This window comes from Trichosurus vulpecula, chromosome 2 (assembly GCF_011100635.1).
Source record: "Trichosurus vulpecula isolate mTriVul1 chromosome 2, mTriVul1.pri, whole genome shotgun sequence".
Taxonomy (NCBI): Eukaryota; Metazoa; Chordata; class Mammalia; order Diprotodontia; family Phalangeridae; genus Trichosurus; species Trichosurus vulpecula.
Window position 1 is genome coordinate 400,595,373 of NC_050574.1, and position 23,176 is coordinate 400,618,548.

At 36.9% G+C, this 23,176-nt stretch overlaps 1 protein-coding gene across 1 annotated transcript in view; it reads left to right on the forward strand.

Annotated features, from left to right (window-relative positions):
- Nucleotides 1–23,176, forward strand: part of LOC118838427 (arylsulfatase F-like) — a 42,073-nt gene that overhangs the window by 12,732 nt on the left and 6,165 nt on the right. The window contains exons 5-8 of the mRNA XM_036745722.1: nucleotides 7,352–7,483; nucleotides 12,745–13,168; nucleotides 17,136–17,272; nucleotides 19,178–19,312. Coding sequence (XP_036601617.1) covers nucleotides 7,352–7,483; nucleotides 12,745–13,168; nucleotides 17,136–17,272; nucleotides 19,178–19,312 — 828 coding nt within the window. The remainder of the gene's footprint in view (nucleotides 1–7,351; nucleotides 7,484–12,744; nucleotides 13,169–17,135; nucleotides 17,273–19,177; nucleotides 19,313–23,176) is intronic.

A 23,176-nucleotide genomic window follows, 5' to 3' on the forward strand; every position in this document is an offset into this window, starting at 1 on the left:
TTATAGTTCCAAATTATTTTCCAGAATGGTTATATCCATTCACAGGCTCACCAATAGCATACCAACATGCTTGTTTTCCCATATCCCTTCCAGAATGTACTTTTTAAAAATTTTTTTCACCTTGGCCACTCTAATGGGTAGAATCTCAAAACTGTTCAAATTTTCATTACTCTAACTAGTAGTGTTTTGAGGTATTTTTTTTCCTTCCTTTGAGAAGTGAGTGAGTCATATCCATTCGTATCCCTAGACCATTTATAAATTAAGCAATTTTTTCTTATAAATTTGGATCATTTCCTTGGAGCTAATTGGAAACAAGATCTTTATCAGAGAACTTTGCTGCAAAAAATTTCCCAACTGTTTACCTTTAATCATAGTTTGATAGTTTCATTTTGTTTGTGCAAAAACTTTTTAATTTTATGTAATCAAAATTATCTACTTTACCTTTCTTTGATTATCTCCATTCCCTATCTAGGCACGAACTTTTCTCCTATTCATGTATGTGATAAGAAATTTTCTGTGTTTCTCTAATTTGTTTAGTATGTATCCATTTGGGTCATGTTTTATATAAAATTAATACATAATACATTATGCTTTAGATGCTATTCATGTTTTGCTGTGGGTCAATGCATAGAAGGGCTACATGGTGAGGTGGTTGTAGAAATTAGGAGACTGGCTAGGTTTGGCTTTTGGGGGACCCTAAATTTGAATTTTCCAGTCAAATAATGTTTATCAAAAACTTATTACTATGCTGTATGGTATGAGGTCATAAGAATTACTACATCCTACTACAGGGCAGCTAGTACAGTTTTTCTGGGTCTGCATTTGTCACCCTGACGCTAGCCTTGGCATATGCTGAGAACATTCTGAGGTGCTAGTGTTACACCTCCTAGACTAGAGTTCAAGACAAGTCCCATTTCGCAAATGATCCTTTGTTAGAGACCATTTTTAAAGATAATCAATTCTTCCTCAAGTGAATGGGTTCTTTAAAATTGTAAAAATAATCCTATTGCACTAGCTGTCCCTTATGTTTAGAATGTAATCCCTCCTCATCTCAGCCTCTTAGAATCCCTGTAGTTTTTCAAGACTCAAGTGACCATCTTTCTGCAGGATGCCTTACCAATTAAGGTGAACTTGTACCTACTTTGCATGTATCTTGTAAATATCTATACATGGACATATTTTCTCACAAATTAGAATCTATATTCCCCAACACTGTCACATAGCACCTAACACATGGTAAGTACTAAATGTTTATTGATCAATTAAAATAGCTGAACTAAATAATTAGGTGATGGTGTTCAGCTCTTGACTGTGCTCGAAGTAACTGTAGAATTAGAGAAAGTCACTTAAGTACTCTAACCATTGTTCTTATTTTATTAAGTTCTATAATGTATCATCTTGGTTAATTGATAAGTATATAATTAAAAGTGTAAATTAATTTTAATTTTTATTGTATTGATACAGCCTAGCCATGAGCACTAAATATTCTTCCTGCTATTTAAGTTCATTATTTCTTTAAGGAACACTTCATAATTAAATATATACAAGTCTTTTGCATGCTTTGAAAGGTTGATCCCCAGATAGTTTATGCATTTTGTAGTTATTTAGAATGGGATTTTCCTTTCCATTATTTCTTCCTGGGTCTTTTTTTTATTATATAGAAATTATGTTGATCTTTGAGGCTTTATTTTGTAATCTGCAATTTGTGGAAGTTTCTAATTGTCTTAGCTATTATTATTATTATTATTATTGTTTTACTGATTCTCTAGGATTTTCCAAGCAAACCATCATACCCTCAGGCAATATGGGTAGTTTTAGCTTCTCTTTACATATCTTTATGCTTTTAATTCCTTTCTCTTGTTGAATTGCTATAGCTATCATTTTTAGAATCATATCAAGCATCCTTGCTTCACTCCCATATTTATCAAAAGAAGCTTCTTGAATATCTATATTTCATATTATGCTTGGCTTTGGCTCCAGATGGATTTTTTATGATATTAAAATTTTCATTTTATGCTCATATTTCGTACTGTTTTTGGTATGAATGAGTTATACTTTGTCAAAGACTTTTTCTGCAGCTAGTGAGATCATATGGATTTGGATGCTTTGGCTTTTAATATGATTGATTATGGTGATTACTTTCCTAATGTTGAACCATCTTTGCATCCTTGATATGAGTCTCATTTGTTCATAAGGAATGAGTTTTTGGATAACTTTCTGTAATCTGTTTGACAGGATTTTGTTTTAAAATCCTTAGCACCTATTTATTAATTATATTTGTCTATATTTTTTTCAGTGTTTTATTTTTCCCCGGTTTATGTAGTAAAATTGTATTTGTTTCATAAAAAAGATTTTAGTAGGGTATTTTCTCAACTTTTAAAACTAACTTGTAAAGTATGGGTACTAATTGTTTTTAAAAATATTGATAGAATTTTCCTGCAGAAAATTTATTGGGAACAGAAGTTTGTGTTTTCCTTAGCAGTTTTTTTTAAATAGCTAGATCTATTTCCTTTTCTGAGATTGGATTATACAAGTTCTCTCTCTGATGGTTTGGATATTTTATATTTTTGAAGGTATTTATCTCTTTCATTTTCTCAGTATTTTTAGCATATAACTGTTCCTAATATATTCTGACTATTTTTTTATTTCTTCTGATTTTGCTATTTTGTTCATTTTATTTTATGCTCTGATATTTTTAATCAGATTTAATCAGATTAAGGTTATCAATTGTATTAGTTCTTTCAAAGAATCACCTTGTAGTTTTAATTATCATTTCTATAGATTTTTTGTCTTGAACTTATCTATTTCCTCTAATTTTATTATCTTCTCTTTGGTACTTACTTTAAATTTGTTTATTTGTTGTCTTTTTAATTTTTAAAATTCACATGAATCCTCTCCCCCCCTTCACCCCCACCCCCGTTTTGTTAGTGCATGTTTGTAGTGATATGATTTTCCCCTCGAGTACTGCTTTAGCTGCATCTCAGAAATTTTGGTTTGATGTTTTATCATGATTTTTTCTCTGACTCACTAGTAATTTGGGATTTCATTGCAGTCTCCATCTGGGTGTGTTTTGTTTTTGGTCCCCAAGTCAATTTCAATTTTTATTGTGCTATAATCTATAAAGGATTTATTAATTATTTCTGCATTTTTACTTTTGTTTACAATATGGTTTTGAGCTCAGATTTGCAGGGTAGATTATTTTGGGGCAGCATCCTGAGCTCCATTGCTCTTCAGAATATATTATTCCATTCCCTCTTAGCTTTTCTGGTGGGTGCAAAACAGTCTTGCATTATTTTAATTTTCTTCCCTTGTATTTGAAGGTCTTTCTCTGGGTCACTTGCAGTATTTATTATTTTGGATAACAACTATTAAATTTAACTACTATATACCTTAGAGTTTGCAGGTTTGCTTCTCCCCCTCCCCCCCTGCCCCTGATGCAATCTGCGAATTCTTTAAATTTGTATTTCGTTTTCTATGTTAAGAAGTTCTGGGACATTCTATTTTGTTAATTTTGTTATTTTCTGCATCATGGTGTTAAGATTTTTTTGTCCTTTTGTGTTCTGGGAGACTTATAATTCTTAGATTGTCTGTATGCATCCTACCTTCAAAATCAGTAAGTTTTGCTTGCATTTTGGTTGTGTTTACACACACACACACACACACACACACACACATATATATGTACGCATTATATATATGTGTGTGTGTATATATTTGCTTTTATATCAGACCTGCACACCTCGGTAGTAGGTAGGGGCCAAAATTAAAATAAACTAAACTTCTTCAGGCTGCAGATAGGTTAAACTAGAGACAGACTGATGATGGTTGGTTGCCAAGGGTCATATGACAAACAGGAGAGAGAGTGCAGTGGCAAGCCTACATTTTGGCAGGCCTCCAGAACTCATTTGGTGGGCCACAAGTGGTTGGCAGAATAGGTTGTGCAGGCCTGTTCCAGATTCTCCTTGACTTCTATATATTTGCATTCCCAATCCATTGTTCTTTCTTTTATTTCTTTAGTGAGAATTTCCATCACAGCTTACAGTTTTTCTATTCTGCCCAATATTTTCACTCTGCTAGCCATAAATTTTGCTCTTATAATTTTCATTTCTCTTTTGAACCACTCAGGAACAGTGTGTTATGGTTCCCAGTTTTCCTCTCATATTCCACAGAGTCCTCTGTCTCACCAAGTGATGAATTATTTTCCTTTGTTTTGCAGTATGTATTCATAGATTATTGGATTTGTTTACTAAATCTGGAGGCTTTATCTCCTGTTGCTGTTTTTCCTATTGATATTTCTGTTATATTCAAGTTCTTTTAGTTTTCTTCTTCCTGATATTGTTGGTGATTTCAGTATCTCTCCAGTTTCCAAGATTGTTTATTTCCTGACTCTTTCCCCTCTGACGGTGGTTTCTTTGCAGTCTAGATCTCAGTGTCAGACTTCTGCCATGTTGGGCAGTTCCAGCTTAAGTCTCTAGGTCTCTGTCCCAAAGTGACTTCTCAGTGACCACCACTTCTCTTTCCCTCAGGATTAGTAGAGTTCTGCTCCCCCTCTCCCACAAGGTGTCCTGTCCAACTCTCTGTTCCTTAGTTTTCTGTCCTGTCACCTGCAGTTCAGGGAGTTTCTGCTCTGGTGCTAGTGGGTTGTCCTCACCGAAACCAGTAGCTCAGAATTTTGCAGCATAGCCTCCAGTGGACTTTTGCTCCTGAATGACTGAGACTGCACTAGCACCAGAGTGGTGCTATTTTTTATTCATGTGACCCAGAAGTCCATGAACTAATTATTAAAGTGAACAGACATAGGAAAATTACTGTCACTAAATTTAGAAATACTCTTGGATCTTGAGGTTTTCTTATCTATTGTGTGTCAGTGAGTGAATATTAATTGTTACAAGCACTTAAGATGATTTATCATATATATGTATATATATGTAGGGAGGAGGGATTATTATTTGGAAATAATATTTTTTCTCAGTTCTTCCAAATCCTAGATCATATCTTTTGCTTGTGAAGCTTCCCAAACTTTTTGGGCATGCAGGATCTACTCCACAATGAAAAACAAACAAAAGAGCAAAAAATACTTTGTTGAATGAATGAATGTCTAGAGAAATATGCAAAAATGTTATAACACTTTGTGTGTGTGTGTGTGTGTGTGTGTGTGTGTGTGTGTGCACATGCACACTTTCCAGGGGAAGATTTTGATATATTTTTCCAAGTGTGAGAGCTATTCTGTCTTGACATGTTTTGAAGCAATGGCTATTTCTGCCTCCCTCCCCTGAGAGACAGAATCAAATCAGTGAATATGAGATGCTGGGATTAGGTTGTGATTCACTTTTCAGAAAGGAAAAGAGAAAAACATCATGGTATAGCAGATAGAGAAAGGCTGTGAAGGCAGAGAGGAGCAAAATCCTCCTGATATGTGGAATGAATACTAGGTTTAAAGTCAGAAGATCTGTATTCAAATATTTCCTCTGACACTTCCTACCAGTGTGACCTTGGGCAAGATGCTTATCCTCTCTGGGCTTCAGCTTACTCATGTTCCAAATGAGAGGGCTGAACAACTATCCAGCTAGATGCCTCCTGAATTAGCTTCCAGTTCTAGATCTATGATTCTATAACATAGCCTAACTCTGTGACCATGGGCAAGTCATTTGACATCAGAAGCAGTGTTCTAAATTCCAGATAAATTGCTGATTTTCCATCTTTGTTAAAGAACGCTTCCTTTACTGATGAAATCACATGTCTGGATCACACATGAAATCTCCAAAACTCTCCCTAGGGAACAAAGAAGGGAAGAAGGAAGGAAGGAAGGGAGGGAGGAAGGAAGGAAGAGAGGGAGTGTTAGGGGTCTTTGACCAGCAAGTAGCCCTATCTCAGTACGCAATGATGAGGTGGGAGCCAAAGATGGATACAACTCCGATTTATTGGCAGACGTTATCCAGTTTTATAGGGTTTTGCACTACATAAGCAGAAGCAGGTGTTCAAGGGGTAAGGGGATGAGAGCATGGGAAGACCGATATCTGGTGGGAAGAATCTGGATTGTTGTAAACTATGTTTCCTACAAGCGTATGGGAAAAACTAGGGCTGTAGTAAGGTAGTTTCCATAGGAGTATGGGAACAAAGCGGGATGCTGTCCTACAGTATCTACAGAGGCATGGGAAGGCTCAGGCATGTAGCCAGCTGATATCAGAGCTGTATGAACTATGTGAGGCAAGGGGCAGGATGCCCTTGTAAAGTATCAAAGATGTTCCAGTAAGTAAAGTATCAAAGCATTGTTGTGTTAGGCACTGGTTCAAGAGCATTAGGTAGTGGCCAGCTGTGTTCCTCCTACTGGGCTTGTGAGTCCCTGGTGAATGGACTCTGCCTGCATGAGAAAGGATGGCTACCAGAGCAGGAGGGGGACTGTTAGGGGGGCTGTTAGGGACAAAAGTCTTTCCTCTGGGTGCCTACCGTTCCAACTCCTGCTAAGCCTGTCTGGTATTACCCAGGAAACAGGCCAAGCACTAGGGTCCGAGCAGCCCTGGGGTCAGCACTAACTCCCTACAAGGGAGGAAGCAAGGATGACAGGAAGGAAGGATGGAAGGAAGGAAAGAAGAAAAAAGGAAGGAAAGGAGGGCAGGAGAGAGGAATGGAGGGATGAAGGGAGGGAGGAAAAAAAGAAGGAATGAAGGAAAGGAGAGAGAGAAGATGGAAAGAGAAGGAGGAAGGGGAGGGAGGAAGGAAGAAAAGAAGTAAGAGAAAGAGGGAGGAAGTGAAATGGGAGGGAGAAATAGAGAGCAAAAATAGAAAGCAGAAAAACACCTAGGATAGTCGAGTAGTGTTTTCTCAATCTCCTTGGAACTGGGTTTCTATTGGGAGAAGCAGAGTTGATGTCATTAATACCGTGAGGACCATTAGGATTTGGATGTTATAGTGTGTGTGTGTGTGTGTGTGTGTGTGTGTGTGTGTGCGCGCCCATGCTTTCCAGGGGAAGATTTTGATATGTTTTTTCTTCGCCTGTAATAGAGACAGCTTGACATAGTGGTTGGAGGGCCAGTCTCTGAGTAAAAATAGTCTAGGTTCAATTATTACCACTGAAGGTAATGGCTATGTAATCATGGACAATTAACCTGTCATTTTCAGGGAAACAAATTCTAAGAATATAAATTGTAGATTAGCTGATCTACATTTTTGTAGAGAGAGTTCACTGAGGAGTAAATCTGGACCAGGAAAAAAAAACAACAACAAACAAACAAAAAACATCCTTGGGATGAGAAGGAATCAGTTTTGAGCAGGATATGGAAAACAAAAATAAAAACTCTGGTCACATGGCTCATGGCTGGGCTGACCATGATTTTTTTCACTTTAATTTCAGGAATGGTCTCTAGAAATGTCATTCGTGCCCGTAGTGTCTTCAACTCACTTGGAGTCAATGGAGGGCTCCCTCGGAATGAAACCACTTTTGCAGCCACCCTAAAGCAGCACGGTTATAGCACAGCGCTGATAGGTATGTGGAAATCACTGTTTCAGAATTGCTTTTCCTTCCCATTCCTTCTTCCCAGCCCCTCCATCCCTCCCCCACAAAAGATATGACAAGTATGAGACTCTGTAATGTGGGCAGGATGTGAATTTGGGGGAAAACCATTTATTTTAAAAGAGTTGATTGACATTAATGAATTGAGAAACTGAAAATAACTATTCAGCTTAGGTAGGAGTTCAGAAATTACACTCAAATGTGTAATCAGCATATGATTAAATGTTTCTTTGTTTTCTTTCACTGTAACATTAAAAATACTGAAAGTATTCACGTGCAAATGAGCTGACATCATTGCAGGTATTCCTTCTATGCAAGACTTAAGTCAACCATGCCTTTCCACCTTGGGCAACCACTGTTCTTTCTCTTTCATCAGTTTGATCCAGAGGCTTTGCCCAATGTCCTGGTGGGGCATTTCTCACTTTGTCTTGGCATCTGACTATACCAGTGGAGTTCATTACTGGTTGATTGAATGAAGTACTTGACAATGACTATCCCACACCTTTGCTATACAACCAGTGAGTCAACTGCATTTATTCATCACTTACATTATGCCAGGCACTGTGTAGTAAGCAAAGAAATGCAAATATATCCTCCTTCCCCTCAAGTAGCTCAAATAGAATCTTTACTTTTTCTTGTCCATTTTTTGAGAGTGCCTTTTACGGTCATTCTCTTTTGTAACTCCTAGCTATAGCTCGCTCATACCCACCATGTGTCTCTCTATTAACCTCGACACTGGCTCAAATTAAAGTAACATGTCTTTATGAGGCTTTCTTTTGCTCCAGACATTGCTATTTTTCCTTCTTAAAATTCCCTCTCCTCTGCTAATCTGAATCCATCACCTGCCTCCAACCAAGTCAAGATCAAAACTCTATTGTTACAAGAAGCCTTATACCCTATCAGCTCCACCTGACTGATCACTCCCTTCTGCTGCACCTACAATATTACTTGTGCTTCACTGGCACAGGGACTGTTGCTGGCATGATCCCCATCTTTGTGCTGTCTCCAAGAGTCACTACTGGCCACCTGATGAAGGATTTTATTCCACCCTTCTGCTCATGAGAATCAGGACCTGGGATAAGATCATCTCTCCCATCACACACACACACACACACACACACACACACACATACACACACACACACACAAAATCATACACACAGACACAAGTGCACACATATATACACAACTTCTCTGATCACCATTAATATTTAATGTATTCCAGGGCTACCCTACCTCTTCCCATCCCACCTCTCCCATATTGTCATAGGAGAAAAGTTTTTTTTTTAGATTTCCAATGAAATTTTACCTCGACGAACATATGAGGGATTAAAGAATTGAAACTGAGAGAGGATCCGGATATCAGCTAGTCTAATGCCTTCATTTCACAGATAAATAAATTGAGGGTCAGAGAGACTCAATGACTCATCTAAGGTTACCCAGCTCATTAGTGGCAAAATGAGACTTACATAAGTTTCCTGACTCCCAGTTCACTGAGTTTCTCACTACATCACACTATTATTCACAGACTCTTAGGAAAGAAAGCCATTCCAGCTGTGCTGTGATTGTAATTTGCTCCTTGTCCTGCTTTCCCCACCTCTCTCCATCTTTCACAATGTGCTCTGCGTGGAGCCATAAAGATGTGTGAGATATCTATAATTGTGTTTCTTGTCTATCACCTGACTAATATCTGTCTGTATAGGAACAAGTGCATACAAGTTTTATCAACACATACAACTTGCATTTCTACAACAGATTTTAGATAGCATTTTATTATTGATTTTTCTTATTAAAAAAACCAAAATCCCTGTGCGCTAGATAAGACAATGCAATCAGTGATTTAAAAATAAGGAAAGAAAGAACAAAGCTAACAAGGATCATCTCTGAACAACTCAGTTACCTTTGAGTAACAAAGTAATCTTTGAGGAGTAGGAGATGAAAACTACTTGGAAAACAAACGACCTTGCTTCAAGTCCTAACTTGTGTGAATTTGACAAGAAATTTCATCTCTCTGGGCTCAAGGTTTTTCTTTTGTGAAATTAAGATGGGTGGACTACATGGTCTCTAAGGTCTCTTTCCAGTCTATCATTATATGATGCTGTAAGAAATGAAGACCTTTACATCGTATGGTAAGTGAACAGAGGAAGAACTGGATTTCTCTTCTCCTAATTCTAGTTAAAGCCCTCCCTTCACGTTCTGTGTATTTTTGACAATTTCCTGAAGTTCTCTGTGCCTTTGTCCATGTTTTTGTAACTCCATTCTTTTATGAAAGGCCCCCAGAATAATTACTCCAAGTTTAAGTTATTGTGTGGCCCTGCATTCACTGAAAGTAATAGCTCATGAATTCCCATTCTAGTACAAAGGCATAATATTACAGTTAAAATGGAATAATATATAATCTTTGTAATATACTCTAATCTTTTAGCTACTATTTAGGATTTTTGCATCCATGTTTATTAATGAAATTGGTCTATAATTTACATGACAACTTTACTACATATTTAAAAGGAATAGCAAGCTATACATAATAGATTTGTAATTTCATGTGTAATCTTCCTTTTAAAAATTCTGCTATGTTATGGAAATATTTATTTCATTACTTAAGTTCAGAATAAGATAAATGAAATTTTAAAAAAGAAATGGCATAATAGAGAATGTCCCCATATACCAAGGGCACCCTATCCCATAAATATAAACATCGTAAGTGGTGAGATGGGACATGTATAGGGATCATAAGTGAGGATTATACACATAGGGAACTTACATGTGCAGGACATACATGTTAAGTGACAACTCACTCTTCTGGTAATGTCACTGCACAGTTCTCACTGGTTCTTGTTCCCTACTGAGTATGGAATATTACTCCCTTGATCCTTATGGGTCTTGTGATGGCTGCTGGTGAATTCTGATAATGTAAATCCAGATAAGTATTTTTTCACTGATATCTAGTGGGTTTATTCCACTGGTCTCATTCTCATGGTTTCTGCTGGGAATTGCTCTCTGCTGCTAGCTTTCTGCCTTTATCTCTTTAGGACTTCCAGGTGTCTCATGGTTTATTTATTAGTATAGGTTCTCATAGCTAGGACCTCTCCTAAATAAAAGCAGCCTCACGGCTCTTTGGTCAAAGCCACCCTGTCCAGCTAATGAAAGGCAGACAGAGTGTTCTCAGGCTAGGATTAAGTATTTTCTTTAGGACTCTATATCTAGACAAACAACTAAGACAGACAGACATTTCCCCAAAGTCCTTTCTGGTTTAGCAGGCAAATTAATATAATCCAAAATAAGAAATAAGCTTTGGAGTGTTCTCTACTCACTTCTCCATCGTTCTTATTCTTATTATACGTGTCTATGAGTGGCAAAATCCTTATTGCTTTGGTGAATAATTTTGGCCAGCCAAGTATAACTCTCATTGTATACTAATATTTGAAAGGAGGATAACAAAATTGCTCTAATCAACTCACAAGGATTTATAGGGCAACTTTTGTCAGAACAGCTGTACAATGAATAAATAGTACTATTGAAAGGTCCTAGGAATTTTTTCCTCTTATGAATACTATTATATCCAATTAACAAAAGTCAGGCAGAGAAATTCCAGGCTAAGTTTGAATATTTTCTTTTGAATTCTGAACTTAACTTTTATAATGAGACATTTCCAAGATTCTCTCTGCTTTTCATACAAATAAATATAAGCCAGAACAAGAGGTAAGCTAAGGTGCTTCAGATGTTCTAGCATGTAGATAACATTGTACTTATTCTATCAAGCCACTGGATATTGTAGAGGCTTCAGGAAGACATCTATAATCGCCTCAGGGAGTTTGGCTTTTCCATCAGCAAAGAAAAGACCAAGTTTATGAAGAATTCTTACTGTATAGATCAGCAAACATTTGAATTGATATCCTTCTGGAGTTTGCCCAAGAGTACGTATATCAAGGACAAACAGTACAGATGACCAGTGAGCTGATCCTAGTACTGAAAGGTAGTAGGAAGGGAGGATAAATTGCTTTCATAAAGTTGTAAAACTCTTTCACTGATTCCATATTTTACATATCTTATCTTATTATCTTGTCCATAAGTACTATCTTATTAATAAGTACCATTTTATGGGTGCTATATGACAATAAGATATGGAACACGAATGACCCTAAAGAACTAAATATGAGACTTAAAGACAGCATAATTAAAATGTGCGTGGTGGGTATGAGTGGGCTTCAACATATAACCAATAAGGAATTCCAAAGAAGTATAGAAATAAAGAACATCATCAAGGAATGGCATGAAAAATGAAGAAATGAGCTGAACACATGGTGAAAGCTAGGAGACAGTAGAGTACTCCATTTGTACCTTCACAATAACTGGAGAAAGTAAAGAAGGCCTCTGATGTATTGAGGTGACTTCCGAAGTTGAACATTTGGAAGAACATGGATGAGAGTCATATAAGATGGACATGAATGCTCAGGTTTGTGATTTGCATCACCGAAGGGCTCTCCCAAATAGATGAGTTATCAAATCCTGAGTATATAAATAGGACTACTTCTTGACAAGATCACTTCCATTTCCAATTAGGTTATTCCTCAAAATTATCTTTAAATAACTTTTTGACAATTTTGTTGGAAATATACTGCAAACTGCTCATGCTAGCCATGCATTTGTCCGTTGTCCTTTTGCATATATTCTGGTTTGATTCTTATTTCAAATCAACAATCATTTGTTAGATGTCTAATATGTAACAGGTACTGGAGATACAGATATAAAAATGAAAACACCCCCTACCTCAACAGAACTCACATTCTACTGAAGCCTATGATCCTGTGTCATTCACCAAGGAGTTTAAATAATTGTTAATAAGAAATTGCCATTCACATGGTTCCATAAGGTTTGGGAAATACTTTATATGCTTTCTATTGAGCTCTCTTTCCACTGAAGTACCAAAAATATATCCATTCTGCTATTTAGAACGCCCCCCCCAAACAACAATAAACAAAACAAAACACTGTGCAATAAATGAATCTGTTGAAGGAAAGCTTTTTTAGGGAGGAAAATGACTTTGCATATATTCAGTTAAATAGACATTTGTTTATATGCCTATTGCATGCCTAAGCATATGGCTTTAGATGACTTCTTTTTTCCTATTTGGTCCTTAAGAAAAGGAAGATCCACCAAGAATGTCTTTAATACATCAATGCATATAATGTATTAACATAGTGTAAAGTAATATTTTCTATTTTTACTTTCAGGTAAATGGCATCAAGGTTTGAATTGTAAATACCGAAGTGACCACTGCCATCATCCTAGCCACTATGGCTTTGACTATTTCTATGGTGTGCCACACACTCTTGCTTCCAGTTGTTTGCCAGATCCCACCCGTGAAACAGAATTAGCCATAGCAAGTAAACTTTGGTTTTGCATGGAGCTAATCATCATTGCTGTGATTACACTGACCGTGGGAAAACTAACTCATTTGGTCTCCGTACCCTGGTTGTTTATTATCTGCATTATTTTATTCGGCTTCCTTGTGGCCTTTTCTTGGTTCTACAGTTTCCAAAATTCTATATTTTGGAATTGCATTCTCATGAGACAACATGAAATTACAGAGCAACCCATGAAGGCAGAAAGAGCTGGCTTAATTATGATGAAGGAGGCAGTTTCTTTTATTGAAAGGTAACAATTACATTTTCTTTAGAGGCCTCTTTCCTGGGTCTTGTGCTTACTCATGTTTTAATTTAGATGCCTTATTACAATGAATTTTTGCCTTTGACTTGGACAAATTTTTGACTTTGACTTTGAATTCAATGACTTCCCTTGACTGTGACAGTGGAATGGCTTTGTGGTCCTATAGAAAGAATTAATTAAATTAAATGTTATTTAAGTCAATTAAAGAATAATTTTAATTAATTAATTATAATTTAAATTAAACTATATAAAATTAAAAATAATTTATTATTAAATGAATAAATTAGATTAATTAATTATTAAATGAATTAATTGAATTAAAAATCAATCATTGAACTCTAACCTTATTGGTACTCTAACATCCAAAAAGACATTCACAATAATAATAATTGATAGGTATAATATGCTGTAAAATTTATAGAATTTGACATACCTCACAACATCCTTGTAAGTGGAGTGCTATTAACATATGCATTTGATTGATAAGGAAATTGGAGATCAGAAAGGTTAAGTGACTTTGCTACAGTCACATAACTAGTAGACATTTGAGGCCAGGTTTGAACCCAGGTGTCCTTGACAACCAATCCAGTGCTATTCCCTGTGGCTTGCTGCCTCTCAAGTTACTAGAGAGCAACTCTGCAGTGCCTTGTGCTAAGCATGACAGGAGATACAAAGAAGGATAGGTTCTACTTTATTTTTCCTGTGTGTGGGGGAGTGGGGTGGGGTAGGTTAGGGAGGGTCTCATGATGGCAGCAGCATATGGTCTAGGCCTTAAAACATGGCCAAAAATTGGAAGAAGGAGATTTAGGTAAAGTCATTCCAGAATGAGGAAAGCAGAGGATATCAGAATTAGCTTCACACGGAAAATACTTAATCTTTCATGTTCTTGATTAGCAGTGACAAGAATTAGCAATATTTTCTCAGGAGATTTCTGACAGAAAGTTATTTTAATTCTCTGGGGAAACGTTTAAAAGAGATATAATCTCTTCCAGTGATTAGTCATTATGCAATTTGTTATATAAAATAGCACTTTGAGGTCCAACTCAAAACTGGGAGCTGAACAGCTCTTTGGAGAAGGAAAGATAAAGGAAAACTATAGAAAAGTGAAGCTTAACACTGTTGAACAGTTTACCACTACTGATAAGGAGCAAAACTAAAATGAATAATCATGCACCCCCCAAACTTCCCCCCAAAAGATGGAAAAATCAGTTACTCTTCAACTCAAACCATATAGGTAAATTGTTCTCTTTGTATAAGAGTTATTAGGAACTAGTCCAACAGGTTCATGCTGGTAAAAACAAATACTTATGAAATCCAGTAAAGAACAGCTTAGTTTCAATTTAATCTAGGTAGGTTTTTTTTTAACCAGAAATTTCATAGAGAGCCAACATGACTTCAGAAAATCAAATGAAGGAAAGCAGCAATCTCATGAAGTCTGACTTTGCATTGATTTTAGGCCTAGACATGCTACATAGGTAGAATTGTGTTTAGGACTATTTTCCTATCTTTTTTTTCCCATGCTTCTTAATATCCAGCTTCGTAGATTTCTTCTATAGTTTTTGAGCATCAGCTTTTTCCTCAATATAGGAATATCACTATCTTGTAGCTACACATTGGTCATTGTTGTTGTTTAGTCATTTAAGTTGTGTCCGACTCTTTGTGACCCCATTTGGGGTTTTCTTGCCCAAGATACTGGAGTGGTTTGCCATTTCTTTCTCCAGCTCATTTTACAGATGAGGAAACTCAGGCAAACAACAGGGTTAAGTAACTTGCCCAGAGTCATACAACTAGTGAAGTGTCTGAGGTCAGATTTGAATTCAGGAAGAGAAGTCTTTTTGAGTCTAGGCCTGGAACTCTATCCATGGTGCCACCTATCTACCCCTACACAGACATTGGTCATTACCTAGCTCAGTTAGTCAACTAGCATTAATTGAATGCCTACTATGTGCCAGGCAAGTACTGAGGATACAAAGAAAGGCAAAAACAAACAAAAATTCCATTGATTTTGTTCTCGAAGAGCTTCCAGTCTCCTGGGGGAGATAACATGTAAACAACTATGTACAGAAAAGGTATATATCTATATCTATAGAAAGACATATTTAGATAGAGACACACATATTTATTATATGTGCATGTAGGAGTATTTGTTATGTATATGTGTGTACACATACACACATATACATATGTATGCCTCTCTATATAAAACATATATTATACATATGTTTGTATACATGTATGTATATATATGTGTATATACATATATACTTGTGTGTGTATGTATGTATGTAATTGGGGGCAGCCTCAGAGGGAAGGCCCTAAGATTAATTAATTTGCTCACTCTAACTCTTGTTATTCTAAGTTCTTACAGAAAATTCTGATAGAATTCTGATAATTATGAGACAATCCTTTGGATTATAGATTTAGAGTTAGATAGTATCTTTAGACCAATGGTCTAAATGTCTTCATTCCTTGATCAAGGAAACTGAGGCCCAGAAAGGTTAAATGAGTTACCCAAGCTCACACATTAGTAGGTTGCAGAGGTCAGCACGAACTCAGGTACACAGGTTCTAAAACTCTGTCTTAATTATTAGTTTGTATCCACTTTCTTGTTTTACTTAGTCACCATTTTTCAGTATTTCAAAGTTTTATTAATACCTTTTGTACTCATATCACAGTACTGTTTGAATGGATTCTCTCTCTCTCTCTCTCTCTCTCTCTCTCTCTCTCTCACACACACACACACACCACACACACACACACATCTCCCAACACTTCCCTGCTTTCCTGTGTCTGAGTGGCCATTTTTAGAAATGAACATTTTTTTTTCTGGCTGTATAGTAGTATAAACACTTGGTATTCATTAAGCTGAAAATATCAAGTACTGGGTGATTGACTGGTTTACTCCAAAAATCTCCAAGTGAATTTGAGTGTAAACCATTGGCATCCATCATATTGGTTATGATTCTATCTCTTCAAAACCAGTTTCATGGAAGAAATAAAACAAACCAAAAACCTCATATAGCTGCTACATCTTTACAACACTTTTATCCCAACCCTTTCAAAAATCCCAAAGTACAAGCATTGCTGAAAGGTCTAGTACTTTTGTAGTTTCTAGGACAGATTAATAGAGGAATTAAGGACACATTCTTTGACAGTATCTTCTTTCCTATATTTTCACCCAAACATTTTTAGCTCTTGGTTGAGTTCTTATTTTAAAGAAGGAGGTTAGGATGGTGGGGAGAGTCTAATATTTGAGGTCAGGACCACCTGAAATAACAATCTCACCTCACTCTTTCTAGCTCTGTGACTAAGGGCAAGATAGTTAAGCTCTCTGTTTCCTCATGTGTAAATTCAGACGATAATAATGTAAGAATCTACAAACGTGGGCATGTCAAGAAGGGTGTGCTTTGGGAGACTGCCCATATTCTTCCTCCAAAGGAAGAAGAGAGAATCAATAAGAATGGTCCCCACACCCAGTCTGTATGGTGTGCTAATACCCTACTAGGTATGTCTGTACTTCTAAGAGTTGTTGTGAGGCTCAACTAAGATAATATACGCAATCACTTTGTGAAGTTTAGTCTCTATTAATATCATAATCATCATCATCATTATGATCATGTAGCAATGAATAGAACAATTTGTAATGATATTTTGATTAATGGTTCTCTATAAGCTTTAAATAGAGGCTTTTTAAGCCTGTTTTTCTAGGTTTCTATGGAATAAATGTTGCTCAACAGTCCTTTCCCTAATTTTTTATATAGGACTTTATCATAATTATATGGGGGCACCAAGAAGAATCTAATAGATGTGAATATAAGGGAAATTTTTATATTATCATATTCATTATATTATATTATCACAATTTCATAATATATAACATTATATTAATCTAAGTGTGTAGTTAAATTGTTTTTTTAAATCTCATGCAAAACTCCATTTGTTTCTGTCCTTTTAGAAACAAAGATAGACCTTTCCTCCTATTTTATAGTCTTTTACATGTCCATGTACCTCTTCCAACAACAAATAAGTTTATTGGAAGTAGCAAGCATAGCTTTTATGGAGACTTTGTAGAAGAGATGGACTTTCTGGTAGGTAAGTGAAAGAACCTATTCCTATTACACAACATGTAGATGTCTGAGACATAATTGTGAAGCTTCCCTTCAGCAGTCAGTCAGCTTCCTCTTTGCACCTTGTTGCTTTAGAAAGGCCTCCCTTCCCTGTTGTTCCTTCTTCCCCAGCATCTTCCTCCTCTCTCTTCCTTTTCCATTTGTTAACATTGGGGAGCCACTGACGAACCTTCTGAGGATTTGCAAGTATTGGTTGCAGTTATGGGGAATCCATAATAGCCAGAGACACTTTAGACCTCACACTGGTGCCCTGATTCTTGGTTTGCATCAGTAGAAGAAAAGAGAAGACATACACATTGTACTCCACTGTTACTGGTTGGTAGAGCTATCAATTAGCATGAGAGGAGATACGGAATGTAATGAAAACTCTAAGTAACTGGCCTGAAAGTGATCAAAAATTTATCCAGCCAATAATAATTATGGAAAGAGGTCTTCATTAGTATGCTCTTGCTTCCCACAGTCAGATCTTTCAACACCATTTTACTGTCTTAAGTTGCTGAGGGCTTCCTTTTTTGGAATGGGACCAGGACTTGGGAGCACCCTTTGCTCTTCATATTTCTCTGTACCCTCACTTATCAAAACGGATTTCTCCTCTTTCTCATTCCCTATATATTAGAAGCCCCACCATGTTCTTAAAATATAGAGAAGTGACTAAGATCACCCATGTTGCGTAGGAAGAATTGGATTTCATCTATCTATCTATCTATCTATCTATCTATCTACCTACCTACCTATCTATTACCTATGTACTGGTATGCTATGGTAAATATTGAACAATGGGTTTAAATATATGCATGCTTATCTTTCACCTATTTATGGATTTGTTGGCAAAAAGCATCGGAAGACAGGGGGCAAGTAGATAGTTGAATTCAGAATCAGGATGGCATGGGTTCAAGTCCTGTCTCAGACACATTCAGGCTGTGTGACCTTGGGTAAGTTACTTAATGTTTCAGATACTTAATGTCCTAGGTAACACTAAGTCTATGAACACTAAGACTATAAAAAAATTCCTTCCTGGGATTTCCCTAAACTAATACAATTAAAAAATACTGTCAAAAAACCTTCTGTAAAATAGAATTTATATTTTGAAAGGAAATGAATAATCTAAGTATACCGGGTCTGGTGCAACTTGCTTGGGTGATGTCACTACTCCATATGAAGGACCCTTGGTAGCTGCTTCAGAAGAATTGTGTTGACACGTAATGAATTGCATTAGAGAGATTGTGGAATACATGAAGAACATTTTGTAACTACTTCTGGTGGGCCAACCACATGGAGTACTTGCATCAGTTTAGTAAGCTGAGGGGTTTGTAAATGTATTAGATCTTCATGGCACAAAAATGGCATTTTATAGGATATCATGAGTGTCCTGCATAACATTATTTTTATCTCACATCAAATTGTATATTGCATGTCTGTATTTGTCTTACAGTATCTTCTGCAAAATGTGACTTGACAGGTTCAAACTTAAGTTCATTTTCTGTCATCTGATAATTAAGATGACTTTCACAAATCATTTTCCTTTGTAGACATGTTGGTAATTCATATGGTAATCTATCAATCAATCAATCAACATTTATGAAGCATCTACTATATATCAGCTCTGTACTTAGTGCTGGGGATACAAAAAGGGACAAAAGATAACCCCTGCCCCGAAGGAGCTTACAATCTAATGGAGTAGATAATATGCAAACAAATATATACAAATTGAACTATATATGAGATAAATAGGACATAATTAAAAGAAGGAAGATACTCGTGTACATCATTCTTTTTATACTTTCACAAAATATTAGATAATAATAAAATATTAAAAGCTTTATAATTTTTGGATGTCACCAATTACATTTGCCCCTTTTTTCGCTTGAAGGCAAAGTTCTCGATGCCATTGATGAAAATGGTTTGAGAAACAACACAATTGTCTACTTCGCCTCAGACCATGGAGGACATCTGGAAGTCTTTAGAGGAAGGGTTCATGTAGGGGGCTACAATGGAATATATAAAGGTAAGAAGAATGAAGAGCATTGGAGGATTGTTTTAGGCTTAAGCATTTTGATGCTATATTCTGCTTGGTCAATAACATAAGCAGATATTAAAGTGAAGTGACCCAAATCAGCTAACGGTGCTATGGAAAAAAAAAAACTTATTTGTAGAATTCTGGAGATGCTGGTCATAAGGAAGTTTTTCTAACCTGATCTCTTGGATGTATAAAGGACAAGCATACACTTATCTATAAAAGAGACTTTTTTTGGTGTAGATATTTCTTTTACTTCTTGTACTTTAGGAAATATTGAAGGTAAAGAGTATGGAGGAAGGATCAGACAACAGAAAAAAGGGAAAAACAGTGAAAGGAATCAGTAGGGATGACTTCTGCAGATGCCTCTAATGATTAGATGTAATCCTTGACCTGGTTTCTAATGATATTAGGAAACTCAGAACCCTGGAAAGGGAACATTGAGTAGGAGACCGAAAGTGGCTAACTTGGTTTTAACTCCTGGAGTTGTGCACACTGGATAGCAAGCATATTGTTACTATTGTGGTTGTTGTAGTGTTTCAAGGCAAAATCCTTGATGTCTGGTGCCAGTGGCTTGGAAACAACACAATCATCCACCCCTTCGTCTACTATCTCCTTGGAGGATATTATTTATTAGGAAAGTTTGGGACCCTTAGGGAATACTAAGAGCTCACATTTCAACAGCGTTTTTCAACAGCACTTTTCTCAGAACATCCCTGTGAACACTTGTTGCCATTTGATAGAGGAGGAAGCTGGGGCTCTGAGAGGTTAGATGACCCATCCATGAACAATGGCACAGCTAGTCTCAGCCATCCATCAAGTGTTAAGTGCTTACTCTATGCCAGGGACTTTGCTAAACCCTGGGGATACAAAGAAAGGCAAAAATGCATTTCCAGGTGTCAGTTTTCTCATCTGTAAAACGGGGATAACAACAGTACCTGCCTCCCAGGGTTTTTGTGAGGATACAGTGAGGTATTTTTAAAGCACTTTGTCAAAATTAAATACTAACTATTAGTATATTATAATTATTATATATATTATATAATAACAATGACAAGAAGACAGGCCTTCTGCTTAAGGTGGAATTTGGGCTGAATCTTCAGCCATATTTGCAGCTGTGGGCTGCAGATTCCTAGTGTAGCACACATTAATTACGCCATATTACTCCTTTAGTCTGAGGTAATATATCAAAATGATAAAATACATTAAAAGTCCTGAGATCTACTGACTCAGTGATATCTATAGCAGCTCACTCAAAAAAAATTCTTAGTATCTCTAAGGTCAGAGATTCTGTCTCTATGGTTGTTATGGGCCTCCTGTCTCTTCTGGGACTGAAACTAGTGGGGACATGTCTTTTCATTTGGTTACACTTGGGTGATTGTGGGATTGTAAGACAGGTGGAGACACTAGCACACAGGAGACACTAGCACAGGTTCACTCTTGATCTGGCCAGACAGGAAAGACAGGAAGACAGCTTTGGAGGGGTTAATAATCTTACTTTATTCTAGTCTAGTTTTCTGACAAGAGGGTTTGCTGATAATGGGAACACCAACTCCTACAGCATTCCCTAATCACCCTTATTGCAAGGGCTGACAAGAATTGTGGCAACTACCCCATGTCTTGATGGAGTCAATTGAGACAGGCACAGCTTGTGCGCTCCCTAAATCCCCTCAAGCCTCGATGGGGTCTGGTTGAGGCAAACACAGATTCCCCTGAAGCCTTGATTGGGGCCTATCAAGGCACATACAGCATTGCAGCCTATGCATTCAACTCTAAGAGTTCCCTACTCACTGACTAGTACCCACCTGCTCTACGGGGCAACAGACAAAGAAGGAATCTTGCCAGCAATAGCCTCACAAGTTTATATTACCTCACTTTTATATCTCACTGTGCAATTGCAATGGATATTTACAATTTAAGCACACATGTTTAGATTATTTATCATTATATAAGGATGCACAAGCATGGTAGAGATGTTTTGAACCATGATTGTAAGAACTCATATCTAACACCTTGGAACAAGAGATTGTTATGGCTATGGATCCTGGGAATTAAACCATAAGAAGGAATAACAAAAATCTACCTTACAGCTCAGGTACCCTCAGGGATAAAGCCTCTTTTCAAATCCCACTACCAACAGTGGCCTCGTTTTTTTCTTGCATGGCTCTATTGCAATGGCTAGTCAATGTCCCCATCACTGGTCTCTCCCTTTTCAAATCCTTTGAACACAGTACTGAAAGCTTAATTATCCTAAGCATTTTTCTGATGATATGAATCCCCAGCTCAAAGACCTCTAATTAGCTGACTGCCAATTTAAATCCAAATTCATTTCTTGGCATTCAAACCTCTCCCCGTTCTGTCTCCAACCTAACCTTATCCCCCTTCATTCCTTCCACTTTCCCCGTACTATGTTTGAGCTACACTGGATTATTGCTTGTTTTAATAGGCCTTGAGGCATTTCCTATCTCTTCATGTTTATGTAATATTCCCTCTATCCCATCTGCCTTTCAAAGTCTTATTCATCTCTCAAAGCCTAACTCAAATGCTACTTCCTTCATGGAGTCCTGATTGTTCTTCATAGGATGTGATCTATCCTTTGAAGTCTATTAAATTTTTTTTTACTAATCTATAGCTTTTATTATATTGTGCCTTGCATTATAGTTATTTGAGTAGTTGTCTCATCCTCTTACAAGTCTATTTAGTTAAACAAAGATTTATTAAGATTCTACTATGTATAAGGAAGTCACTCTGTCAAGATCTGAGGAGATACAAAGACCAAAAAAAAAGACACATTCTTTGATCTCAAGCAGTTTTCAATCTAACGGGGAATGCACAGGAATAAAATACACAGGGTTATAATACACTAAAAAATTAAATACATGGAGAGGCCAGAATAACTTGAGAGTTTCAAGGAAGGAGGGATATTTTAAGTTCCTTGAAGTCAGGGACCAAGTCTTATTCACTTTTTCAGTGACTCCAGCAACCAGCACCAAATTGTACATCATTAAATTGAATAGAAGGAATTATTGAATCAAACTTAACCAGTCTGGAAGCATGTTATAAGAGATTATGATGTGCTAGGAACTGTGCTAAGCACTGGGAATGTGAACACAAAAGTGAAAAAGTACCTACCTTCAAAAAAACTTACATTCTAATGGGAGAAACAGCAGGAACACATATAAGTATATGCTAAATATATACAAAATGAATACCAAGCGGTTATAGGAGAGAGGGCACTTAGTAAAAAGGAAGACAGGGATAAGGAAATGAGAAGGAATAATTAGAAATGATGAGGAATAAATGGATGAGTTCTAGTGTCAGAAGGAATTCACTCGGATAGTCTCCAATTTAAAGAAAGGTATCTATTAGCGAGATGCACCCAAGAGGGCCCTGTTTCCACATGGGAGAAACAGAGCATAAGAGGCAGGTCCTGCTCCCCTAAGGCATGCAGAGCAATCGGCCAGGTTAAAGGTATGGTTTAAATATAATTTTATGGAATAGGAGGAAGGGGAACAGAAGAAGGGAGGAGGGGACATCAGGTGGTCTGGAGGTGCCTTTGTCATACTGATAAGCCAGGAGAATAGGAAAGGGGGAAGGGAGAACTGCTCCAGGATGTCATGTAGTCCATACAGATGAACAAAGAGAATAGAAAAGAGGGGAAGAGTTGTTCTGGAATGTCAGGTTAATTGGAAGTGCTTTGTGAAAGTACACAGATAAGTCTACATTTGGGGGCTTCAATGCTAGTCTTCTTTGATTACTTTTCTGGCTGCTCACATCCTACATCTTATACTTGCTCCATCTGCCTCAAGCACTCCTGTCTGCCTCACCTCATCATGTGGAAGTGGAACTTGATCT